General features: G+C 40.3%; 1 protein-coding gene across 4 annotated transcripts in view; it reads right to left on the reverse strand.

The window, feature by feature from the left end:
• Nucleotides 1-489: 489 nt before the first annotated feature.
• The window catches only part of CYB5R4 (cytochrome b5 reductase 4), a 161092-nt gene continuing 135493 nt past the window's right edge, over nt 490-26088 (reverse strand). For all 4 annotated transcript variants that reach the window (XM_075597893.1, XM_075597894.1, XM_075597895.1 and 1 more), the window contains 3 exons: nt 21352-21438; nt 14438-14602; nt 490-3029 (listed from right to left, as the gene is read on the reverse strand). In XM_075597893.1, the coding sequence (XP_075454008.1) occupies nt 2975-3029; nt 14438-14602; nt 21352-21438 (307 nt within the window). In that variant the 3' untranslated portion in view covers nt 490-2974. The remainder of the gene's footprint in view (nt 3030-14437; nt 14603-21351; nt 21439-26088) is intronic.

Genomic DNA, 26088 nt, shown 5'->3' on the forward strand with positions numbered 1-26088 from the left:
AACACAAATCCCCTCTCCCCTAGTATCGGCACTGCCATGTCTGCGTGCACTGAAGTATGGCGCCTCACTGGAGTCAAAAATGTCTTGGTTGCTGACTACGGGGTCCTCAGAAGGTCAGAAAACCCTACGCGTTTCGCCTTTTCCATGTTCCGGTTTCCTGGCCCTCCGTAGAATTATTTATAGGCATAATTGTCCAATCGTAAACAAAGTCCAATTACGAAAAAAAAAGCGCCAAGATGTCCCTGCGCTCTACTCTAATGGGATCACACTTTATGACCGCATAAGGAGGTATCTATTAAATAATCAGAAATTGAACTACTGTACAGCGTTTTAATAATACAATATAACACATTTACAATCAAATTAAAAACATATTCTGTCTAACACACACATTATATATATATATATATATATATATATATATATGCAAATGAGCATACAGTAATATTTCAATTTAAATATACTGTACATATACACAAACATACTATCTACCTATTATTGCACAATTTAAAGAACAATATAATGGATTTCACTAAAAATAGAAGAAACAGAAGAGAGACCAACCATGTTGCAATTCTAAAAAAACATTGGTAAATGGCATATGGACATATATACATATAAACAAATGCATTAGCTAAATTATGCAAATAATGCTCAACACCAAACGACTTTATAGTGTTTATAAAAACACCATGGATTCATGGACTCATGCTCCAGTCTTTTTTTAGCAGTTGTATTTGCATTTACTGTGAGTCATTGTTACCCATTAATAGGGGAGGTAGAAATACATTGGCTGTCCGTTGTTCAGGACCACACCCCATCTCCACTGCTAGAGAATACCTGTGATATAGTCTCCTATATTAGACTGGGTGATATGAAGGTGCATTCTTCAATCTGATACACCGTGGTGTTTATTATTATTATATATGTGACACACTTTTTCCATCACCCTCTAAAGACATGAATTGCCCTTATCTGTTGAGCCATACATACATGTAAGGAGAGACAGAGACACACTGTAGTAGTGATACATATATTTTTTATACAGAAGCAGCGGTCGTTATTTGAAGAAATCACGGAGCCGTTTTCGTGTGCGCTGCTGTATTACACGCGGCATTAACACGGCCAATCGCCCCAGGCACACGTGTTTATTGCGGTTGCTTTGTTTGAATTTCATGGATTCTGTTTCTTTGTGTGCAATGACATGAATTGTAATGTGTACAGAACTGTGCTACTGTGTCAATTTCAGGTGTTTAAAAAACAGAACAGTAAAATTACAGTTTCTGCACTCGCGTCTTAAGGCGGTACGGTTGGAAGAAATCCCGCGCCGTGACATGGGTATTCCGAGGTATACACTGCATGAAGTGTTTGAATAACGGCCGCTGCATCTGTATACTGCATACTGAACATGCAGCTTATTCTGTGTAATAGTATCCGTCACTCTCCATTATTATGATTGACTCCGCTGCATCTGTTAGTGGTGAGATAGCTGTCTCCAGTCTAAGATCATTTGGATCTACCAGCGTTCTGTCATATACAGGCCCTTTGAGGCTATTATGAGGGTGTCCCCACATTTTATACTTCCTTCCCTGTTTTTATCATATGTGTTTTCAATAAACTTGTCTTTATACAGGGCTTTGGTAATCCGAGTGCTCCTGAGGGATTCATTTTCCTTTCCTTTGTTCTCCAATATTATATTTCCCTGGAGCACAGCCAGCAATTACCACTAGGTTCTAATACACTGGTTTTGTTTGGGTACCTTTACTTTTTTGGTGTGTATGCGATATTCTCTCCCTATTCGGAGCGGCCCTCTGGCTCTGGTTACCCTTTTCCCTGTTCAATACAATTTACACATCATTTCATGGTGTTTGCAATACTTATATACCGAAATGTGTTTATGTTGAAAAAGTTGAATGTGAAAATTAAGCTTTTGACATCATTCAAATTTCTGCCATTTATGTTCATGAGCAAACACAAGAATGGTTATTGCAGTAGCACAAAGAATTACATTGAAGGCTAGTGTATCTTATTTCAGTAAACTGTACTATATAAGTTTAATCATGCTAGGTTAATCTTATCTCTTCGTACTTCAGTTTACAAAAATAGATTTAGTCATTATTATTCCTATTTGCTCAGTAACCTTTGACATTTCTGATGCAGAACACACCACCAAAAATCTGCTTTCACATTTCAGTAGCAAAAGCATATACTGTATATATTTTTAAAAGCTCTGCAATGTAGCAGTAGAGCACTTTACAACTAATAGGCACTCACTAAATGCAAGTTGTTACATTATTAGGAAAATGCAGAAAAGAACATTGTGAAAGGCTTATTACAATATTTTATTGCATTTTGCAGGCTTGAATCTAGAAATAAGAATAAATGTATAGTTCCTGAGGTTAATTCAGTTTAAACCAAGTTACTAGAAAAATACATCTGTAATATAGTAAAGTACAGTAAATTATTCAGCAGCATGGTTATACTTTCAAGTAGTAATACATATGAAATAAATTATAAGAAATTAAATGAGCAAAAAGCCAAAATCTGTCACTATTAAATCATCTGTAAAATACATTTAGGTTCTATTTATTACATTATGTGCAATACGAGTTTAAGGAACCAGAAAAACTACCATCAACTAAAAAACAAAAAGATCAGACAGCTGAGCATTTATAATTTAGAGGGCATAAAAATAACATATATATTTATAATGACAAAAACAAGAAGATTTTAAAGTGGCTGTATATTTTTTTTCCCCCACGGAATCAAAGTCTAGCAAAACAAAAAAATATATATTTTTTGTATTCTGTGTCACTTTATTTAATAATAAGTATTATCCATCTGGGACACAAAGGGAGCAAAAGGGCACATGAATATGCACTGCAATAATAAATAGCACCATAAATGCATAGACAGTATCAGATGCAGGTGATTAGACGTCACATCTTCAGTCATGCTGTTTAGACGAGGACATTTATTCTCTGAAGACAAATACTTCTTCTTTGGAAAAACCAAGATCCTGCAGAAACCTGAAATAAGTAAATAACACAAGTAAGATGTCATACATCATGCATATACATGAAACACTGTACCCATAATAATCTATTTAAGATCCTCAGCTATGCGTTAAAAGAACTATTAAATGTTGCAGATATTAACATCAGTGTTGTCCCATTTAGAGATGGTCCGGTCTGGGGAAGGGGCAGAATCCAAGCCTCTGCAGACCGCTGCGGTGTTAATATTGGGAAGTACACAAATGTAAAACCTTGTATTCATTTGCCCTCAGGCTCGGCTGGAAACACAGCAATATCGGCTGTCATAGCAACAAGTGATCTCGCAGTGAGTGCCAGCACACTGTGCACATTCCTCTCACCTCCTGGGGTCTTTATTTATTATAGGTAAGATAATATTTCATATGTAATACACAACACACACAGATACTTTGTGAGTGTGTATATATATATATATATATATACACATATACATATATATATACACATATACATATATATATACACACACACACATATATATATATATATATATATATATATATATAAAACAAAAAAAGTGTATACCCCTTATCTTATCCCTACCCATCCCATCTCCACCTCCTACAATATTTGGAGAGGTATTTATCATTATTTCCCCCCATTTTTCATTTTATTTATATTTATTATTTTCATTTTAGTTTTTTCTATCCAATATATATACTAATATTCTTTATTTAGAAATTTCCTTCATTGTAGGAGTTGTTATACACATAACATAAGTTTAGTATATAATCATCATAATCCAATACCTTGCCCTTCCTCTCTTCATCTCTCTATTAACCCACTGTATTAGTACAGGGATATGATTGTGACTATCAAGGTCACTCTTTTCTTGTTTCTGTGGAAATAAGTTAATCCAATTTCTATATCTTATAGTATTTGAGGCATAAAATGTAATAAATTGAATACCAAGGAACATATATAATCTGTATGTATTTTCAATATACAGAGATATTAAAAGGATATACAGATACAATCTATTAACCCAAAAGGAAATTACTAACTTCTCAATATACATCCCCTTTTTTTTTCTCTGTATACATTCATGCCTTATATAGACTATGGGTCTTAAATCCTTCTCCATGTATATATGGATATAGAATTGGAATTTATGGGTAATGTTGTTCCATTTATTATTAAGATCTGTCAGATCTGAATTTAATATTTTAATTAATGTAATTTTGCTTTTATATGTTGATCATGTTGTGCAATGTATGGTATAGTAATCCACACTTATGGAGAGTGTGAAAATTAATTTCGCACACATCTTGTGAAATATTTATCCTGTGGATTTTCCTATTGGGAAATCATCAAATACAGTTTGAGAATAATGTTTGAAATTATACATTGCAGGACAATGATTGATGATTCTATATGGTGTCAAAATGTTTGAATTTTATTGTTAGTGTTAAAAATAATGTTATGAGATCCTTCCTGTTCCCATATTATTGTATATTATTGTGTTTCAATCGTACATATGTATCTACTTTATGTTCATTCCTTAAGTGTATTAGTCCCTATCAGCCCTTAGAAAACTAGTCCTCAATGTGATTAGCATCTATGTTATGTATTAGCCCCATTTAATGCCATTCAGGTTTTATCAATCACCCGATCACGGGTTGCCTGGCAACGGACTGGCTATAAAAGGGCAGGACTTGATTCCATTCAACATCAGCCCTTTGAGAAAGTTACCGGTCAGGTGACGAAACGCGTTAGGGTACTGAGGGCGCGATTACGTCACCACGACGACGCCGCGCACGCGCAGCAGCCTACACCAAGCGCGGGAATACAATCGGCGGCCATTGAAAGTGAGAGCTGGATTTTGGACTATATACAGACAGCGAACGGAGCCTTAAACATCGGGTCCCTGGTGATCGTGTCTGGTAGCCCTGAGGGAGTCCACGGAGACGTGTTCCAGTATCCAGAACCGGATGGTGGTGATATATTCACAAACTGCCTTTTAACTATTTGCATCCTGTGAGTGTGATTCCTACCCCCCCACACCCCATCCCCTTCCCTTGTTTTAATAAATTTTATGCAGTATTATGCTATGGGGCGTGCGCTCTCTCTCTTTTTCTGTCTATATATATATATATATATATATATATATATATATATATATATATAACAACAAAAAGAAAAAGAAGAGCGTCCCAACTCAGCACTCAAGTATACTCAGTGCTGAGTATACTTGAGTGCTGAGTTAGGACGCTCTTCTTTTTCTTTTCGTTGTTATATTACTTCTAGTTCCTAGCACCGTTAATGGTTATTATATTACAAATTTAAGTACTCATTATTTGCTTAGTCTGTTGCAGCAGTTTGTCTTGTTGTAATATATATATATAGAAAAAATAGAAGAAAAGAAGCGCCAAATCCTAGTGCATTACTGTGCAAACTTGATAAATTTAATGCCCAAAAATCTCAATAAAAATGAACTCACAAACATAGAACAATTAAAAGCATTTTATGAGATATACTCATGCTTCAAGGACCAGGAAAACGCTGCTTGACTGCTGTCTTGGCTCCGTCACACCTCTGGATCTGAATGCTGCCTTTGCTGTTCACCGATAGCAGGAACTGACGTTTTTGGCACTCCGCAGTGATCTCTCCCCGGGTATACACCGACAGATGCTTTTTTGTTCCCACCGGGGACGATGGATATCGCGGACCAGCGGATGACGTCACAAAGATGGCGGAGGATACCGGACCGATTGAATTCAAAGCAGTTCTGGAGCAGGCGTTTGTGAAGGTCCACTGCACACCTTCCCTACGCGTTTCATCAGATGGACTAAGACAACAGCGCAGTCCTTTCTTGTACATATATATATATATATATATATATATATATAAAATCAAAAAATAAATAGATGATACCGTTCTGTGGCTAACGAAATGCTTTTATTTGTGCGAGCTTTCGAGATACACTGATCTCTTCTTCCGGCGATGTTACAATGAATGAAGCAAAAGGTATACTTAAAAACAGTGTCTCTTGGAATGTTATCTGTGCTGTTCCTTCCCCCGGTGTGGATGTGTTTTATGGCTAGAGGTGTCAAAAGGTTACTGTGAAAGCAAGTGAAGAAAGAGTGTGTATGTGTATCAGTGTGAATAAAAATGAATGGAGAGCCCACAGTATATACAGTGCTTTACACAAGGTGTGTGTGGATTGGACACACCTTTTGACACCTCTAGCCATAAAACACATCCACACCGGGGGAAGGAACAGCACAGATAACATTCCAAGAGACACTGTTTTTAAGTATACCTTTTGCTTCATTCATTGTAACATCGCCGGAAGAAGAGATCAGTGTATCTCGAAAGCTCGCACAAATAAAAGCATTTCGTTAGCCACAGAACGGTATCATCTATTTATTTTTTGATTATTGAAGCTCGGCTAACACGGTACTGATACCTCTACATGTATATATATGTATACACACACACACACACACACACACACACACACACACACACACACACACACACACACACACACACACACACACACACACACACACACACACACACACACACACACACACACACACACATAAAATGAATTATATATATTTATATATAACATTGAAGAACTTATGGACCTTAGGCAAAACGAAAACACTAGGCACACTGTTTACTGTATTTCTATAGTCAGTGGTTGACAAATCACCAAAAAATCTACTCGCCACACAAAAAAATCTACTCGCCACCTAGTACCAAACGTGTGCTGCTTGGGCCAATATTTACTCGCCCGGGGGTTAAATCCACTCGCCCGGGGCGAGCAAATGTATAGGTTTGTCGAACACTGTCTATAGTCATATTATAAAATAATATTCATCAATAATTTTCTATGAGAAACATACTGTATATTATTTATTAAGTAAATAAAATATGTAGATCTATACACTTTATATAACTATTACAATATAAAAACTGCACATCTGTTTTACATTAGATACTTTAGCATAAGGGACTAATAGCTTTAAGGGTATCATCAAAAAATCAATTCCATAAAAGGCAGACAACCTCACTAATACTCACATATTCAGAACATTGTGGGGCCTATTCTAGTAGGTCTAAATTGTGACAAACCGCATCTAAAGTGCACTATATAGGCGAATTTGCATGTTTTGCTATTCTGTAAGCCCTTTTCACTTGCCCAAACCATGTGAAAAAGGCTTTTAGAAGTGTTTTCATGGGAAGAGTGAGCTGTTAGTTTTGGAGTATTTCAACCTCAATTGGCTTGACCCCAAAAACAACAAGCTATGGACACAATTCAAGTTACTAAATTTAATCCAACTAATTTCCCAAGCCACGCAGACAAACCTGGCAACCATTCCTTGCTAGTTTGTATTCTATCCTCTTGTCCCTACAGAATCCAATTCTCTGGTATCCTACCTGACATTTTCATTAACCATTCAATAGAGTACTGTGCAAGGAAAATCAAACCACTCAAGTCAAGCCCTAAAATTCTACTCGCCAGGACATTTAGAGAATTTAACCCACAACAGTTTCTGGCTGAATTTACCAACTGCCTGTGGTACAGAATCAATCCGATACCTGACCCCTAATCTGCGCTTGTTTATTTCCAAACCGAGTTCTTAAAAATCTGTACCCATGCCCCACTACACCGAAGGGTACGGAAGCCCACCTTCCGTGGTTTACATCTGACCATATTGCACTTATTCCACTTTCCATGTGGAAAAGATAAAAAATAACTGACACCGACAAAGATCTTAACTACAGATGCCTGCGGATTACATCCACAAGGCAAACAAGACACGCAAAAGCCCAATATTACTCTGACAACCCTTATCAAAATACATTAAACCCAGAAAACTTCTGGAGATCAACAATATATTCCAGCCATTTAGCCACCAACAACCACCTAATATCAAAAAGGATGATACTACTCTGACAAATCACTGACCAACATTGCAAATGCATTCAATGAGTACTTTGTGGGGTATGTTCCTTCCCCATTATCAGAGCACAACACGAACTACAAACATGAAGCTCAACCTGAGAGCATCCTTATAGCCCGACCCTCATTGGTGCTCCTAACATTAAAAGTAACCTGCCAATGTGAACCTGACTTAATACAATCACATTTCCTATCACAGTGCCCCAGTTATTGCCATAGCGCTCGCCTCCCTCATAAACTCTATTTTGTCTACAGCCTCTATACCACAGACCTGGAATACCGCTAGAGTTGCCCCAGTAAAACTGGGGACAAAAACATTGTCTCCAACTACAGGCCAATCTCTCATCTCCCAATATTATCCAAAGTAATGGAAAAATGTGTCCACTCCCAATTAAGTGATTACTATACCGAGACAAATTTCATTAGCCAACTCTAATCTGGTTTTCGCACAAACCACTGCACGGTAACTACCCTCTTAAAGTTTGCAATGGGAATCAGTGTAGAATGGAACTGGGACAACTAATCCAAGATTTTGCCAAAGTTTTTGATACTGTTGATCATGTTATCTTGTTAAACAAGCTTGAGTGCTCTGGAGTAGGGGAACATTCTTTAAATTGGTTTCACTAATACCTGTCGGGTATAGACAATTTGTCTCTCTCTCAGGCTCTAACTCCATGTGAGGTTCCCAAGGCTCTGTTCTGTGGCCCCTACTCTTTTCAGTCTTCATTAAGGCCGTTATTATACCCAAAATCGAGCGCGACGTCGCATGTAGCGACATCACGCAGCACCAAAACAATTACCTTAGATCCAATCAAAACTACCTATACCGCAAGCGATGGTTGTGGCAAGCCGTACTACAAGGCGGATGGCTGGGGAAGAGATTGAAGTTTTTTTTTGTGATATCCGTGTCACGTGAGCGGTTCAGCCAATGAGAGCGAATCGCTCACGGCCACGCCTCCTAGACTCCTCTGCTCTCCCTCCCCGGTATAATAAAGATGCTGCTCGGTGGCAGCGCTGGGTGACGTCACAGAATATCGCTGCCACCTTGCACCACATGATCTACTCAAGGCCTTAATGATCTACTGTATCTACAGCTTTTAAGGCAGCTTCAATGCCCGTTTGCTGATGACACAATTTTATATGCACACAGCCTTAGCCTCACTGACCATGGACAAGTACTTCAATCTAATTTTTCAGGACATGAATATTAAATTTCATAAAATAAAACTGTTTTTAAATACAGACTGTATCGATGGTATTTGGGACTAAGGCTACATTTCTAAAGCTTCAGACGTCAGAGCTACAGATCACAACCAACTCTAACACTATTGTAGCTCCTGTCACTATTTCTAAGTATCTGGGAATTTGGCTTGACTCCCACTTAACATTCGGGTTGCATATTGATACTCTGACATCCACAGAAATGGAGAAAAAAGGCAGCGCACTGCCAAAAAGAAGAAGGCGGCTCACAGATAAAATGAGGTTATTTATTCAATAAGTGGATCATAACTGACCCCTAAAGCAGCAGCAAAAACAACACACCTACGTGTTTCGGGCCGTGTGCCCTTTATCAAGGTGTCTTGATAAAATCCTGTGACATCCATAACATATGCCATTCTAGGTATATTTTATAGGAACAAATCCTCCCTAAGGCTGCTGGTCAGAAAGTGCTTTGCCCAGCAAATACTAATGCCAATGATAAACTATGGGATGATAGCATATGGTACAGCACGCCAAACTCACCTTAGAAACTTAGACACCCTCTTAAACTCAATATGTCACTTTATACTACAATGTAAATACAACACACATCACTGCAAAATGCTCCAAGAACTAGATTGGCTTTCCCTTGAGTTCAGACGCAAAGTACATTTTTCATGTCTTGTCTTCAAATACTTTCCAACCACACATAGCTCTTATCACCTGAGATCTAACTCCAAAAGACTGTTCACAGTCCCAAGGTTGTATGTCTTTATTTACAGTTAGGTCAGGAAATAATTGGACACTGACACAATTTTCATAATTTTGGCTCTGTACGCCACCACAATGGATTTGAAATGAAACAACCGAGATGCAATAGAAGTGCAGACTTTCAGCTTTAATTCAAGGGGTTGAACAAAAGTATCGTATGAAACGTTTAGGAATTGCAACCATTTTCATACACAGTCACCTTATTTCAGGGGCTCAAATGTAATTGGACAAATTAACACAATCATAAATAAAATGTTCATTTTTAATACTTTGTCGAGAATCCTTTGCAGGCAATGATTGCTTGAAGTCTGGAACGCATGGACATCACTAAACGCTGGGTTTCCTCCTTTGTGATGCTTTGCCAGGCCTTTACTGCAGCTGTCTTCAGTTGTTGTTTGTTCGTGGGTCTTTCTGCCTTAAGTTTTGTCTTCAGCAAGTGAAATGCATGCTCGATCGGGTTGAGATTAGGTGATTGACTCTGCCATTGCAGAATATTCCACTTCTTTGCCTTAAAAAAACTCTTGGGTTGCTTTCGCAGTATGTTTTGGGTCATTGTCCATCTGTAAAGTGAAGTGCCGTCCAATCAACTTCGCTGAATCTGAGTAGACAATATATCCCTATACACTTCAGAATTCATCTGGCTGCTTCTGTCTTCTGTCACATCATCAATAAACACTATTGACCCAATGCCATTGTAAGCCATGCATGCCCATACCATCACACTGCCTCTACCGTGTTTTTACAGATGATGTGGTATGCTTCGGATCATGAGCCGTTCCAAGCCTTCTAAATACTTTTTGCTTCCCATCATTCTGGTACAGGTTGATCTTAGTTTCATCTGTTTAAAGAATGTTGTTCCAGAACTGGGCTGGCTTTTTTAGATATTGTTTGGCAAAGTCTAATCTGGTCTTTCTATTCTTGAGGCTTATAAATGGTTTGCACCTTGTGGTGAACCCTCTGTATTTGCTCTCGTGAAATCTTCTCTTTATGGTAGACTTGGATAATGATTTGCCTACCTCCTGGAGAGTGTTCTTCACTTGGCTGGATGTTGTTCCTTTACCATGGAAAGGATCCTACGATCATCCACCACTGTTGTCTTCCGTGGGTGTCCAGGCCTTTTGGTGTTGCAGAGCTCAGAATGTACCAAATTGTTGATTTGGCCACTCCTAATGTTCCTGCTATCTCTCTGATGGATTTTTTTTTTGCAGCCTAAGGATGCCGTTTCACCTGCATTGAGAGCTCCTTTGACCGCATGTTGTCGGTTCACAGCAACAGCTTCCAAATGCGAATGCCACAGCTTCCAAATGCGAATGCCACACCTGGAATCAACTCCAGACCTTTTACCTGCTTAATTGATGATGAAATAACGAAGGAATAGCCCACACCTGTCCATGAAACAGCTTTTGAGTCAATTGTCCAATTACTTTTGGTCCCTTGAAAAAGATGGGGCTACATATTAAAGAGATGTAATTCCTAAACCCTTCCTCCAATTTGGATGTGAATACCTTCAAATTAAAGCTGATCAACTGCACTTTAAGCCCATATTCATTATTTAACTGTAACTTGAATTTATTTTGGTACACAGCCGAAATAACAAAACTTGTATCAGTGTCCAATTATTTCTGGACTTAAACTGTATGTAGCGCCAAAAGTGTACTCAGCGCTCCACAAAGTATACAGTACAGGGAATTATAATTCGACATTAAGCGCAGCAAAATCAGACAATCGGAAAGGAAATCCCTGCCCCGAAGAGCTTACAATCTAAGAAGTATAATGGGAAACTTACAGAGACAGCAGGTAAGGGGCTAAGTGCTGTAGATGGCAGTGCTTGGCCACAATGGGTGGTAGGAGTGACTGTGGGACAATAGCACGAGAGAAGGCTATTGGGATGCTTGATTTGTGGGGCAAGTTTTAAGATTGGTCAGGATTAAATCAGAAGGTTAACACCATTTGCATGGGAGGAGATGGCTGGGAGGCATGGGTGAGAGCAGGTAAATTTATGTCTGGGTTCAGAATTAGGAGCGATATCCCCAGCAGCAGGAAGGAGTAGATAGAGGGTGTGAATAGAGGATTTGTGGGGGTGCTTTTTATTAAAAGGTAAGGAAGTTGTTGGGAAAGAGGTGTATAAATAATGGTTCAGTGTATGGGCACAGGCATAGGTGGGGGGAGGAGAGATGAAGAAATGTGGATAGGAGGGAAGTGGGGAAGTTGGAGAGAACAGAAACGTTTACAAAGGAGTGAGGAGACATTAAACAGAAAAAGCAATAGGGAGGGCATAGTGAGATGCAGGAGGAGAGACTAGGAAGGAAGGATAGAAAGAGTACAAATTATCACAGCAATTAGAAAGTCAAGTTCTCACAGTTACAAGATTGTAGTTGTTTTTGAAGTGCAGAGTCCATATCTTCTTGTATTCAACTCCAATTCTTACTCCAGTATTAACTCCACAGACACGTTATGTGAGACTTTGGAGTGACACAGCAATAAGGTTCAAAAAGGAACCCGGTCGCTCCTTCTTCTATTACCGTGCACCTCACATCTGCAACAACCTACCAGAGACTCTCAAAACCGCTTCCAGTATACTTAATTTCAAGACTTAAGCTATCTCTCATTTTAATCTTGTCTGTAACTGTTACATTAGCCCACAATAATATTAGTTGTAACTGTCCATGAAAGTTCTGTAAATTGAATGTATAACCTCTGTTCATTTAATGTAACCATGTATTGTCCCCAAAACCATGTGCCCAGGACATACTTGAAAACAAGAGGTAACTCTTAATGTATTATTTACGTAATTATCCCGAAGAACAGGGCATTACTGGCCAATAATGCCCTGGCTGGAAGAGTTGAAGGCGAAGCCGAGGGACTTTAACCCAGCCAGGGCATTATTGGCCAGTAATGCCCTGTTCTTCAGAGATTATTACTATTATAGGCTAAATGTAGGCTTTTAAAAAAAAAATTCATAAAAAAAGATACATTTTTGTAGTCATTGATTTTTATCAGTGTATATACCTGTGTAGGAAAAAGTAGTAAAGTAGAAGATGAGAGGGCTGAGGGGCGGGAGAGAGAGAGGTGAAGGAGGGGGAGAAGAGAAGTGAAGGAGGGGGAGAAGAGAAGTGAAGGAGGGGGAGAAGAGAGAAGTGGCGGTGCGGGAGGGAGAGAGGTGAGGGGTAAGAGGGAGGGGGAGGAAGAGGGAGGCGAGGGGGGGAAGAGGGAGGCGAGGGGGGGGAGAAGAGGGAGGTGAGGGGGGGGGAAGAGGGAGGCGAGGGGGGAGGAAGAGGGAGGCGAGGAGGGGGGAAGAGGTGGAGGGGGGGGAAGAGGTGGAGGGTGGAAAGAGAGGTGGATGGGGGGAAGAGAGGTGGAGGGGGGGGGAAAAGAGGTGGAGGGGGGAAAGAGAGGTGGAGGGGGGGAAAGAGAGGTGGAGGGGGGGGAGAGAGGTGGAGGAGGGGGGAGAGAGGTGGAGGAGGGGGGAAAGAGAGAAGTGAAGGAGGGGAGAGAGAGAAGTGGTGGTGGGGGAGAAGTGAGGGAGGGTGAGAGAGGTGAGGGTGGAGAAAGAGGTGTGGGGGGAGAGGTGAGGGGAGAAAAGGGGTGAGGGGAAGAATTGGGGGGAATGGAGGGGGAGAGGTGGGTGGGAGAGAAGTGGGGGGACTGTGATATTAACTATAACTAAATAAAAAGAAATACAAATTACCTTACAGTAGCACAGGCAATAGATGTGGTGAGAAATATTACTTTGTTGCAAGCAACAAAGTTACCAGTTAGGACACAGCCGCTTCTGACAGCATTAGCAGCTGTGTGAGAGAGGGGGAGAGAGGCTGCTTGTGCTGCCGTGTTCGAGCAGAGCTGCTGCAGTTAAGATTAAAACTTGCCGTTTTTTTTCTCGGTGCGAGCCCCTGCATCTCTGCTTTGAGGTGAGTTGGCAAGTTGTCAAAAATTCCGGGCATTACTGAATGAATAATGCCCGGAATTCTGACCAATCAGAGAGCAGGGATTTCAGTAATGCTCAGAATTTTACTGCTTAAGCCTATAATTCCTGATAAAACATTTTCTCAATAAAATAAATATCTTGCTATTAGTGGGAATCCATACAGAGAAAGCTCTTAGGAGGCAGATGGGAGAGAATAAGATCACTGGAAAGTATAAAATGCAAGAACCTGTGGCACTTTAGTTAACCCACAGTCTGTAACAGATATTGAAGTAGTTGAGTGTGTGGAAGTGTTGAGTAGTAAGTGCCATCCAACACAGGTGGGTTATTTATTTAACTGTTTGATTTAAAAGTTACCGATGAATATCGCTCTAATTTCACTGCAGGGAATGCAGCTTACTGTACAACTTTACTTATACTAGTTAGCTAGACGTTTCTTTATATGAAGAGCTTAGTTGTATATTCTTTAAATGGAATACATTTTAACATAAATTAGAGCATTAACCTAACTACCTAACTACCATTAACTACCTAAAAAGTAGTCAACAGTATGTAGCCTATAACTGGAATTACCTTATTCCCTGGTCAACAAAACCATTAGGACCACAAATGCAAATGAGCATTTTTGATTCTTTCCCACTTCTCGTAATTGTTACTGAAAGGAACGGCAATGAAATGTGTCCCTGATATTCAGTCCATGTATCACTGGGTTCTGAGAGGACAAACTGAGCTTCAAACCTGAATGAAAGAAAGAGAAAGTCTGATTAAACATTACTATGCAGAAGAATAGGTAAATACTATTTTTTAAATGTTTTTGTTGATAGTTGCTAGAGCAGTGATTCCCAAACTTTTTTTGTTTGGAGGAACCCTTGAAGTATTTAGAAAAATCTCGGGGAACCCCTATCTGGCTGACACATATTAGGCTGCATTTATAGTGCTGGCAACGCCGCATCAAAACAAATGTATTGACGCCGTCGCGTGCGCTTATAGTTGCTTGGTGGCGATCGCTGAAAGTCACTTCAATTTGATTTTTCTAGCAACCGCAGCCTGACGTCAGCGTCGCCGGCACTATCAGAGCGGCCTTAGGTTAATTTCACCCCTCACGAGCCACCTCTATTTCCCACCCTCTACCCATGTATTTCTCTCTCCTCTGTCTCACCCACTCTCCTCCCCCTCCCGCCTCGCATGTATTTATCTCCCCTGTGTCTCACTCTTACTCCCTCTTTTCCTCATTCACTCCCCCCCACTCACTCCTGCCTTCCGTCAATTACCCCACTATCACTCAATCCCCCACACAAAACACATACCAAAAAACCCCACCCCTCTAAATAGATGTAACCCTACCCCGCAATACATAATAAAAATACCCTGCCCCGCCAATACATTTTTAAAAGACCCCCACCGGTGCAATACATTTTTAAAAGACCCCCACCGCCTCAATACATTTCTAAAAAAGACACCCAATACATTTTGAAAAGATTCCCCCAATACATTTTTAAAAGACCCCCAATACATTTTTAAAAGCCCCCCCCATACATTTTTAAAAGACCCCCCACTACATATTTTTTTTTTTTTTTTTTAAATCGGGCCGCACGGGTAAAATCATCATCATATCTCCTCCAGCACCCCTCATATCACCCCCCGCATCTCCCTCACATCACCCCCCTGCATGTCCCTCACATCACCCCCACTGCATGTCCCATCTCCCTCACATCACCCCCCTGCATGTCCCATCTCCCTCACATCACCCCCCTGCATGTCCAATCTCCCTCACATCACCCCCCCCGCATGTCCCATCTCCCTCACATCAACCCCCCTGCATGTCCCATCTCCCTCACATCACCCCCCCCGCATGTCCCATCTCCCTCACATCACCCCCCCCGCATGTCCCATCTCCCTCACATCACCCCCCCTGCATGTCCCATCTCCCTCACATCACCCCCCCCGCATGTCCCATCTCCCTCACATCACCCCCCCTGCATGTCCCATCTCCCTCACATCACCCCCCCCCCCCCGCATGTCCCATCTCCCTCTCTTACCCACCTCAAGCGGCGGCGTGCAGGTTGCGGGCGGGCGGGCGGGCAGGTTGCGGACGTGCAGTAGGCGGCTGCACGCGCATGCGTACACACACGTGCGCTAGAGCGTGGCTGTGTGCGGGCTCGGGGGGGAGTGGAAGAGCTGGGCGGCACGCGCATGCGTACACACTCGCGCACGCCCTAGAGCGCAGCTGTGTGCGGGCTCGAGGGAGGAGTGGAAGAGCCGGGGAAACCTGGGAGAGGATGAGCCGGGGAGCGCCAGGAAACTGCGGGGGCGGCTAGGCGGAACCCCTGGGACTGCTCCGCTGAGCCCCAGGGTTTCCCGGAGCCCCGGTTGGAAATCACTGTGCTAGAGGTACAAATTGCACACGGCAATAATCCTCAGTGTTATCAGAACGTAAAGGCGTAATTAAAAGAAATTAGTAAAATATTTGTCAAAGTACCAATTTGGTAATTTTTTCATATTTACTCAAGGATCAAATATCATCCCTAAGTCTATAAATATTATAATGAGTTTTGAGACATTTAGCAGAATTTTCTGGGAGTTTCCCGACTACTTGCAAAACTGAATAAGGCTGTGAATGCTAAAAGTCTACATACAGTCTGAGCACACATCAAAAGAAAAAAAGTCACATAAAGAAAAAAAATGAAAAGAAAAAGGAAGGTAACGGGTGCCTGGGTCCCGTTGTATCCCCCTCCAGGACACAACACATTTATAATATACAAAAATCTGATCGGTAACCAACACAACTATATCCAAAACTCACGTGAATAGTGGAATGCATCAGGCAACAAGACCTTTCACACATCGCAACGTGTTTCGGGACCAGGCGACACTTTATCCGCCCGGTCCCAAATCCCGTTGTGATGTGGGAACTCCATAAATTACCTTATAATGCAGCAACTACTCCTGTAAGTTTTTGATACCGGTACTAATGTACTAATGCTATCAATATTCCCTTCTGTTTATAAAAAGAAATCACGCAAACTTTGTGTGTTCGCAAAAGCATTTTACTAGAACAGTCGCATGAGCACTTGTGAAAATAATAAGACTGCACGTCTCTATAAATGAAGGACGAGGTGGCTCATGGCAGTCTCTCCCATGCTGCAGGTGAATAGGAGCAGAATAATAGCAGCTGAAAGGGAAATGGCAAATTTGCACTTTTGTTAAACAATGTCAGGAGAACTTGTAATGTTAATTTCTATTTTAGACGGGGATTATCGAGAAAAAGAGAGCCACCCCCTCTCCCCCGAGGAACAAGGTTGTACATTTTTGAGTGATTCAAGAGTACAACACTATATACTGAGTGATGTCAATGATCATAATACAAGAAAGAGCTGTGCCCCATATCATGACAAATCTAATTGAAATTGATCTGCAGTATCAAAGGTTACGAAGGGAGAGACAGATTAATGAATAGAAAAGAGGGTTACAATTAAAAAAAAAATAGAACAGTAAATTACCTTACTTTCATTTATCAGTCATATAGCAGAGGTTAAGTGTAATTTTGAGGCATGATTTTAAACTCAGCAAGGTTCACCACTTTCAATTGGAATCATTAACATACAGTGGCGAAAACAAGAGGTAACTCTTAATGTATTGGTTTGTGAACCATTTAGGATTCTCACATATTTCACACCTAAAATGTTATTAGATTGAAGTCCTATTAATAGATAAAGATAATCTGATCAAAAAAAGGCAAAAAATATATACTTTATTCAACATTTATTTAACCACAAATGATTCAGTATTCAATATCCATGTTTCAAAAAGTATGTGAACCTTTAAATTCAGTACCCCTTGAGCAGCAATGACTTCAAGTAAGTGTTCCCTGTAACTGCTGGTCAGTCTCTCACAGCGGTTTTGGAGAATTTTGGCCCATTCCTCCTTACAGAACTGCTTCAACGCAGTGAGATTTGAGGGCTTCCTTGCTTGGACAGCTCTCTTCAGGTCCTGCCACTCATTTTGATGGGGTTTAGGTCAAACTTTGACTAGGCCAATCTAAAATGTGGAATTTCTTCTTCTGCGGCCATTCTTTTATAGATCTGCTTGTTTGTTTTGGATCATTGTCTTGCTGCATGACCCACTTTTGCTTCAGATTCAGCTCACGGATCGATGACCTGACATTCTCATTTAGAATCTTCTGATACCATGCAGAATTCAGGGGTGTGTCAGTAATGACAATCTGTCCAGATCCTGAGGCAGCAAAGCAGCCCCAAACAATCACACTCCAACCAACATGCTTGACGTTTGGCTTGAGGTTCTTCTGTTTGAACACAGTTTTGGTTTTCACCAAACCTAACGTTTCTCATTGAGGCCAAAAAGTTCTACCTTTGACTTGTCTGTCCAGAGAACATTATTCCAGAAGTCTTGTGAATCCTCTATGTGCTCTTTGGAAAACTTCCGACGGCAGCAATGTTCTTTTTAGAGAGCAGTGGTTTCCTCCTGGCTATCCTTCCATGAACATCATTCTTGTTCAGTATTTTTCTGAGTCATGAACACTCACATTAGCCAAGGCTAGAGTGGCCTGCAGATCCTTGGATGTTACTCTGGGCTTCTTTGTGACTTCCTGGATGATTTGCAGGTTTGTACTTGGAGAGATTTTGGCAAGACGACTGCTCCTGGGTAGAGTGACTGTGGTCTTGAACTTTCTCCATTTGACTGATAGTGGATTGGTGGAGCCCCAAATCTTTAGAAATGATTTTGCATCAATAACCGCTTTTCTAAGGTCCTAAGAGATTTATTTTTATCGTGGCATAACGTGTTCGCACACACCTGTGTGGTGAAGACCAAACTCACAATGTTTTAGTTATTTATACAGGGTGGGGACTCTCAAATTCACCCTGAAGATCTACATAATTATTTAAACACCTGATTCTAATTATCCCCTTTAATTTAGCTGATAAAACCAGGGTTTCACTTACTTTTTCATATATCCTGACTCTTAATTACCCATTGTTTGTCTAATTCATACAACATTTTGATTCAAAAGACATGGAATTGGTTAATATAAACCCTATTGTATTTTTAAGAAAATACTGGTTTTGATTCAAGAAGGTTATCATGGAAAAACTATGGAATTTTTGTAATTACAGCTGAACCCCGTTATAACGCGGTGCTCGGGGGCCACATAATGAGACCACGTTATAACCGGAATCGCGATAAAATGGCCACCACGATCAGGGGTTCCGCGTCTGCCGGAGGAGAGCTTGGATAACTCCCCCAGCTGTCCCAGACCCGGTGCAGAGGCACCCCCACGCAGCACTTACCCGGCATCTGGCAGCTCTCTCTCCCTGCTTCATGTCAGCTTCTGGTTGACAGATCAGCTCGAGAGCCAGCTCCCTTAAAGAGACAGTGTGTGTGTGTCTGTCTGTGTGTGTGAGACTGTGTGTATGAGTGTGTGAGACTTTTTGTCTGTGAGTGTGTATTAATATTACCACTAACTTTAGTGTAGCAAGATTGAACCTCTTCAATGCATAGGGAGCCTGAAACAAGCTGTAAATATGTTCCTATATTTCTAATAAACAAATTCGCTTTATTCTGTTGCCAGAGTGCTCTCTAAAATAGATGTATATTTTCATACAGTCTTAATTACGCGGGACTATCTAACACCTGGACCTCCCACTTGTACAGTATATCATTCAGCTCAGTCATTGCCTGCAGGCACTAACATGAAGAGAATACCGAGAACAACCCCAAATATTTGTAGTGTTTGATGTTCAGATTAATACTAGGGTCTATGTCTTGCCCAGTGATTTAAAAGAAAACCCTGCACTGTATTCTGCAAATGTTTTATGCATTGTATATATTTGGTGAGTACACAGGTATATACTGTAACAACAAAGTTTTATTTCACACTGATATTTAGGTATGGTAAAGTATTCTAAAGGGAATAAGTAACCCTCAAAGATAGATGAATCCAAAGTAATGTCTTTTATACTCTTCTGTGGAATATTATAATGTGCACATTTTTGTGATAAAGGATCCAAGGTCTAATGGTGAAGTACTTCACATTTCAGAGAACAAAAACCCATTTAAAGAAACTGAATGCAGACTGATGTATTTTATATTAGATGTAAACACTCTCCTTTAGACTATGATTATTTGTTGCAAATAAAGAGAATAGCCCAGCACTGTTATAGGAGTATTAAATCCCCTGCTTTATAATCCACTCCATTGCTGCTGTAGAGAAGCCAATGTTGCAGCTGAAAAGCAGAGTCACGAGTAGTAACGCTCTTGTATCTCTTTATGCACACAAGGAAAGCTCCGAGACCACTCTTCCCCAGCCTCCGATCTCCTGCCACAGCTTAGCTACAATATGTCTATCGGAAGAAAGGTCACAGGAGAAGCCAGGAGCAGCGTTAATATCACTATACAGTCCTGATGCCCTCGGTATACCCCGCACTGCCAGCTCCTAGATAGCACATGTTGTTGCCAGTTGCGTGGGAAAGTGTTCAGGGAGCTTCTGCATGGGCATCAACAGAGAGGGGGATTGCAACAATGAGAAACTCCAAGTTTCAGGTATCGCAGCTGCTTGATCTGTCCCCCCCACCCCGCCCCCCCCCCTGTGCCAGAGCTCCTAAATCCCCCCTCTTGTTGGAGGCTGCCCCTTGTCTTCCTGGAGACGTGACCTCACATGACCACCGGCGTCATCGGGGGGGGGGGGGGGAGGGGGCGCTGGCAACATGATCTCTGAATCATGAGAAGCAGGCAAAATTGAAAAACACATGGTAGGAGAACTTCTGCTTCGGGAGCCACGCTCAAACCGGGTTATAAGTGGATCCGTGTTGTATCAGATCGTGCTATAACGGAGTTGAGCTGTATCATTGCGGTTCACAAACTTTTTCTCGCCACTGTATACAGCAAAACAACAGATGCACTTGATACCGTGAAATTCTCACCCATTTTTGGATGTTATTGTTAAAGTACAACCCTATAGGAGATTTTATGGTCCAAATACAGTACACTAACACCGTCCGTGTCCCTTTGGCACAGAAGGGGTCAATGCAAGTGCAAGAGGACATGTAAGAGTGTTAAAAGGGGGAAATTATGTGAAAGCTATCACTATACAATTATACAATTTATTGTAGCTACCAACGGTGTAAATTAGAAGTAATGTGCTATTAGCACGGAAATTAATGAGCTTTGACTTGAATGGGAGTTTTTGGTTGATCGCACCACTTCCATGCTTATTGATTAAGCCCCTAAGAGATAAATAACGGAACCTCTAACTTATTATTTTCTACCTGAGTAACTATAGATACCAAGAGCAACTACAGTATACTACTAGGTAAAGTGTTGAGATTTTTTTAGACTGCTGAAGAAAAAAAAAGATGTGAAAAATAAAATAATACAGTTAAGTAAAACAAATAGTTTAAAAAATGACATTTTAACAAATGTTTAATAAGCACTACAGTTTAATTGTTTAGGAAAATCCCATAATTCCTTACCTTTTGTCTACTAGACACAACTGTTCCACTTGTTCTCTCCACAAAATGTCACCTTCTGTTTTGTTGAAGAAAATTAGTTTAGCTCTTCTGAAAATAAATAGCAAAGTGAACATTAGGTTCGTACAATGAAGGTATGGTGATAAAAACAAATTACATTTACGTCCAATTTAGGGGCCAACATTTACAAGATAAACAAATTAAGGGCTTTTAAATAGCAAATTGCAAAACTCATCAAATATATTTAATACACATATCTAGTGTAAAGTGGAAGAGAAAATAGTAATAAATGAGTTCCAAAAGTTTACTTTGTATTGTAACAAACGTTCTTCTCCCCTTATTTGCATAACACATAGATCATTTTGTAGTACAACACAAATTATGAGCTTAAGTACGTGCGTATAGTGCCCGCGACAGGCACCGCCGCCCAAAAACACATACATTGCCGCCGCGTGCGCTTATAAGCGCGACGGCGGCAATGCGACAGAGCGATGTCGCGGACTTTGAAAGCCGGGAATATTTGATTTTTCAAGGGCTGTCGCCTCATGTGACAAACCCTGAACAAATCAAATGCCTGGAAGCCTGCGATGCCGCCGCAAACCGAAATATAACTTTCGCTAGCGGCGACGGGTGACGTCACCCGTCCCTGGCACTTTACGCATGGCCTTAGGAGGAACATCAGAATGCTGTGAAAGCAATCATAGATGCTACTACTGCATGCGATCTCCTACATTTTACAGACAAGTGCAGCAGTCAGTAATAATAATCAGATTCACCTAAATTGTTTCACCCAATACTCAGAATCTAACAATACGAGGCACATTATCTGACATATACTAGTCCTTTATAGCAGTTCTTATTGTGAAGATAAGGGGTATAGCTCAGCCATCTGAAATACCACATTTCAATGTCACTTGAGATAACAAATTTCAGTCAATACGATTGGTAGATTTATTTTGCCATAATGCATGTAGGAGACTAACACACTGTACTACCAAACTGAGAGTACATTTACGTTGAACTAAAGCTGTGCAGTTTAGACTAGCTTGTATCGTGAATGGTTTATTATATATTTTTGGAGCCAGTTAGAATAATTATTTCAAATCCTGTAAGTAGTTCTCAGCTTAAAATTAGTTCAGAACTATATATATATATATATATATATATATATATATATATATATATATATATATATATATATATGCACATGTATTCATTTATAGTGTCAACCATTTATGCAGGGCTTTCAATGCGGGGAGTACTTAGCACTGCCCACGTGGGCTATGTAATGAGATGCGAGGGATACCAGTTTGAGAGACACGTCCTGGCATTTATAGAATTGAATATCGAGTAAGTACTTTATTTTAAATTGTAAGCTATGAAGTCATTTTTAAGACTTCGGGAAGGGGGGAAATGTAATCAACAGAGCCTGGTCATGCGAGTGTGGAGGCCAAAATCATTTGGGCAAAATGTCAGAGGCAACATTTTGGAAACGTAAAATGCCATTTTCCTTGAAGGTTTTCGCAAAGTGTATTGTGTAACATGACCAGGTAGCCAAAAGACTATAGGAGATGGAGAGCCTATCTCTACTGTAGTATGGGTCACATTTACAATGCAGCATTCAAGTCAATGTGTAGGTGTATCTCACCGCCAAAAGGTGCCTTATTGCAAAGGCTGCTTTGTAAATATTGGCCTATACATACAGTATAAACATAGGTACATGTGAACAAAATATAAAAATTATAAATACTGGGAGAAAGTAGTCCCTAATACGAAATGTAGTAGTGTGTTCGTAAACCTGTTGAGACACAGTAACAGTACATTGGATTGTCATATTTGGCCAGTCAAGCAAGTAATGGATGTTGTACAGCTGTATGACGCTACAAAATTCTGCAGCGAGGTTCAATGGGGTCTGAAATGTGAAATGAAAAGATAACACAATATAACTAATGAAAATACGACACCTTAGGATGTTATGGCACAGGATGATGAAAGTCATTCATTGGTGCATGAGCACAGGTAACGTGTGAGTGTAAAGGACTTAGACAGGAACATAAATCTATCTCAAGCCTGCACATTTAAAGAGGTAATCCGTTTTTTTCTTCTGTACATGCCAAAAGGTAGTATCTAGAAGACGAAAGCACAAATATACCAAAAGTACTTAAGCTTTAAGCAAGATTAAGGATTGAACCTTATGAATTTTATGGAAAATAGGTCTTTTCCTTAACAATACTCTAAAAACTAGTCTTATTTCACTTTACGAGCTAGCTGATCAACGGTTTCTTTTGAATCAATTTCTTCTCCACAACTAGCTGTTTAAAAATTACCTAGTCAACCCATAGAGTTGGGGCATCCCAAGTTGCATTTATTTTGACTCTTGTGTGTTTAGCTTTAATGTAATTAAAACCATCATAGATGTACAATATTGTACGTATCAATTTTACTAAAAAAAAAATCTATATTAATTATATCAATATATTTCAAAAACATCTATAAATATAAAAAAATCAATCACTGGCCCTATTTATTTTGTACAACAATTTCCTGTGTAGCAATGTATCAAAAGTTTTTATTTTTTATTTTAAATAAAATCTAAATAGGTAACATTTACTGCAATAACTTGGTCTAAATGTTCTACATTCCGCAATCAGGAAACACAATCAAGAAACTAAATTCCAGTTTGTATGCAAATGGAATAGGTGAATAACCTTGTTTGCTGGGCTAATCTGACATCTGAAAGTGCAATCACCTTGAGTGAGAAAACTATAAGGGCTGTTATATACTGCCGTGCGCGCGCGGAATTAAGTTGGCTGACGTAAGTCAGCCTTTCAATAATGGCGCTGCCCACGCACGGCAGGGAGCCGACAGACAGCGGCGAAGACGAGCCCCCTCTCTCCCTATGTATTTCTCTCCCTTCCGTATCACCCCGTCACTCTCCCGCCTAGCATGTATTTCTCTCCCCTGCGTCTCTCTTACTCACCTCTTTTCCTCACTTACCCCCTCTCTCCCTCCGTCAAGTCAATTACCCCACGCTCACTCATTCCCTCCCCCCTCTCACAATATTCCCCCACAAGATATACAGTATACCAAAGTGTGTGTGTGTGTATATATATATATATATATATATATATATATATATATATGTGTGTGTGTGTATATATATGTGTGTGTGTGTGTGTGTGTGTGTGTGTGTGTGTGTGTGTATATATATATATATATATATATATATATATATATATGTGTGTGTGTGCATGTTTGTATGGGGCGTTATATGTCTATATGTTATATAGTGCCTTCTATAGAGCTACCAATTCTTTTGTCTGAATACAATTGGCTGATAATTACAATAGCCATTGGTGATTTTTTGACCACTTTATGTATCTTTGTCCTCATGGTATATTTGTATTGTCAGTTGTGAGTCCCCCTCCTCTTTTATATTTCTCCCCCTGTTTTTATCTTTACACCAATACATCTTGTAATAATTATATTCATGGTATGCCCGTGTGCTTCATTATAAGGATACTTTTTTGTTTTTGTTGTGCTATACATCTATTATCCTTGAGCACCACTGCCTATTGATATTCTATCATACACTTAGGACAGTTTTTGGGCAACCGCTACGAATTGTGTTGATGCGGTATACTTTGAGTACACACACACACACACACACACACACACACACACACACACACACACACACACACACACACACACACACACACACACACACACACACACACACCTCCCCCCTCATCAACTCTTGTAGGGCCCCTCTCCCCATCACCTCACCTCCTCCTGCTCCAGCACAGACAGCCTCTTCCCGTCGATCTCTGTACTCTGACTGTAACTATGGCGACGGAGCTGCCTTGTGGCTCCACCACCCACACACTGCTGCCGGTAGAGTCCCGCGCAGGACACATGGGAAGGAGGTGCGCACTGCTCTCAGGGGTCAAAGTACTATAAGCGCGCGGAACGCTTGGCGGGCCGGCGGCCATCTTTCTTTTTTTCAATTCTTATTTTAAAATTGAATTAACTGGCGCCCACGGGGCCCGGGACACCAGTGCCCTTTCTCCCCCGCTGTTGGCGGCCCTGCATGCACACGCGCGCGCACGGCCGCAACCTGTATAGAACGGCTCATAGAAGTCTTCTAAATGCATGGTTAAAGATTTGCTTTCTATCATATTGTGCTGAGTCTAAAGTGATATTGTTTCTATACTGTATGTGCATAAAAATGGCTAGGCAGAGTTTTCACTGCTTTACATGTGCAGAGTTGAAGGGAGTAACAAATGCATTTTGGAGGATTACCATTTAAATAATCTGCTCAGTAAACTTTGCAAAGACAACGTGATTTCTTCTTCAGATAATATTACATCAATCATTTGGACGATTCAGAAATCAAATCAATGCATATGCAACAGGGTCCATGGAATTTAGAGATAAATGTGTCATGCTAACAAACTAGGTTACAATGGCATATCGGTTCACACAAAGTTAATTCTCTACAGTGGAAATTGTAATTTTAACAGCAACAAGTAAATCATTTTATTATCTATATTGTAAAGCATTTTATGTTAAATAAGACAAATTAGATCTTTAAGCAAAGCAAAACACGTTGTTCAATGCAGATTAAATTCAGTGATTAAAATAGACCGTCCCACTTAGCACACAAGAAAGAGACCTTATGTAAACAACTTGATGTAACTGGGCTCCTTTAGTAAATTAGATCATAACTTAAAGAAA

The sequence above is a fragment of the Ascaphus truei genome, chromosome 4 (genome assembly GCF_040206685.1).
Source record: "Ascaphus truei isolate aAscTru1 chromosome 4, aAscTru1.hap1, whole genome shotgun sequence".
Classification (NCBI taxonomy): Eukaryota; Metazoa; Chordata; class Amphibia; order Anura; family Ascaphidae; genus Ascaphus; species Ascaphus truei.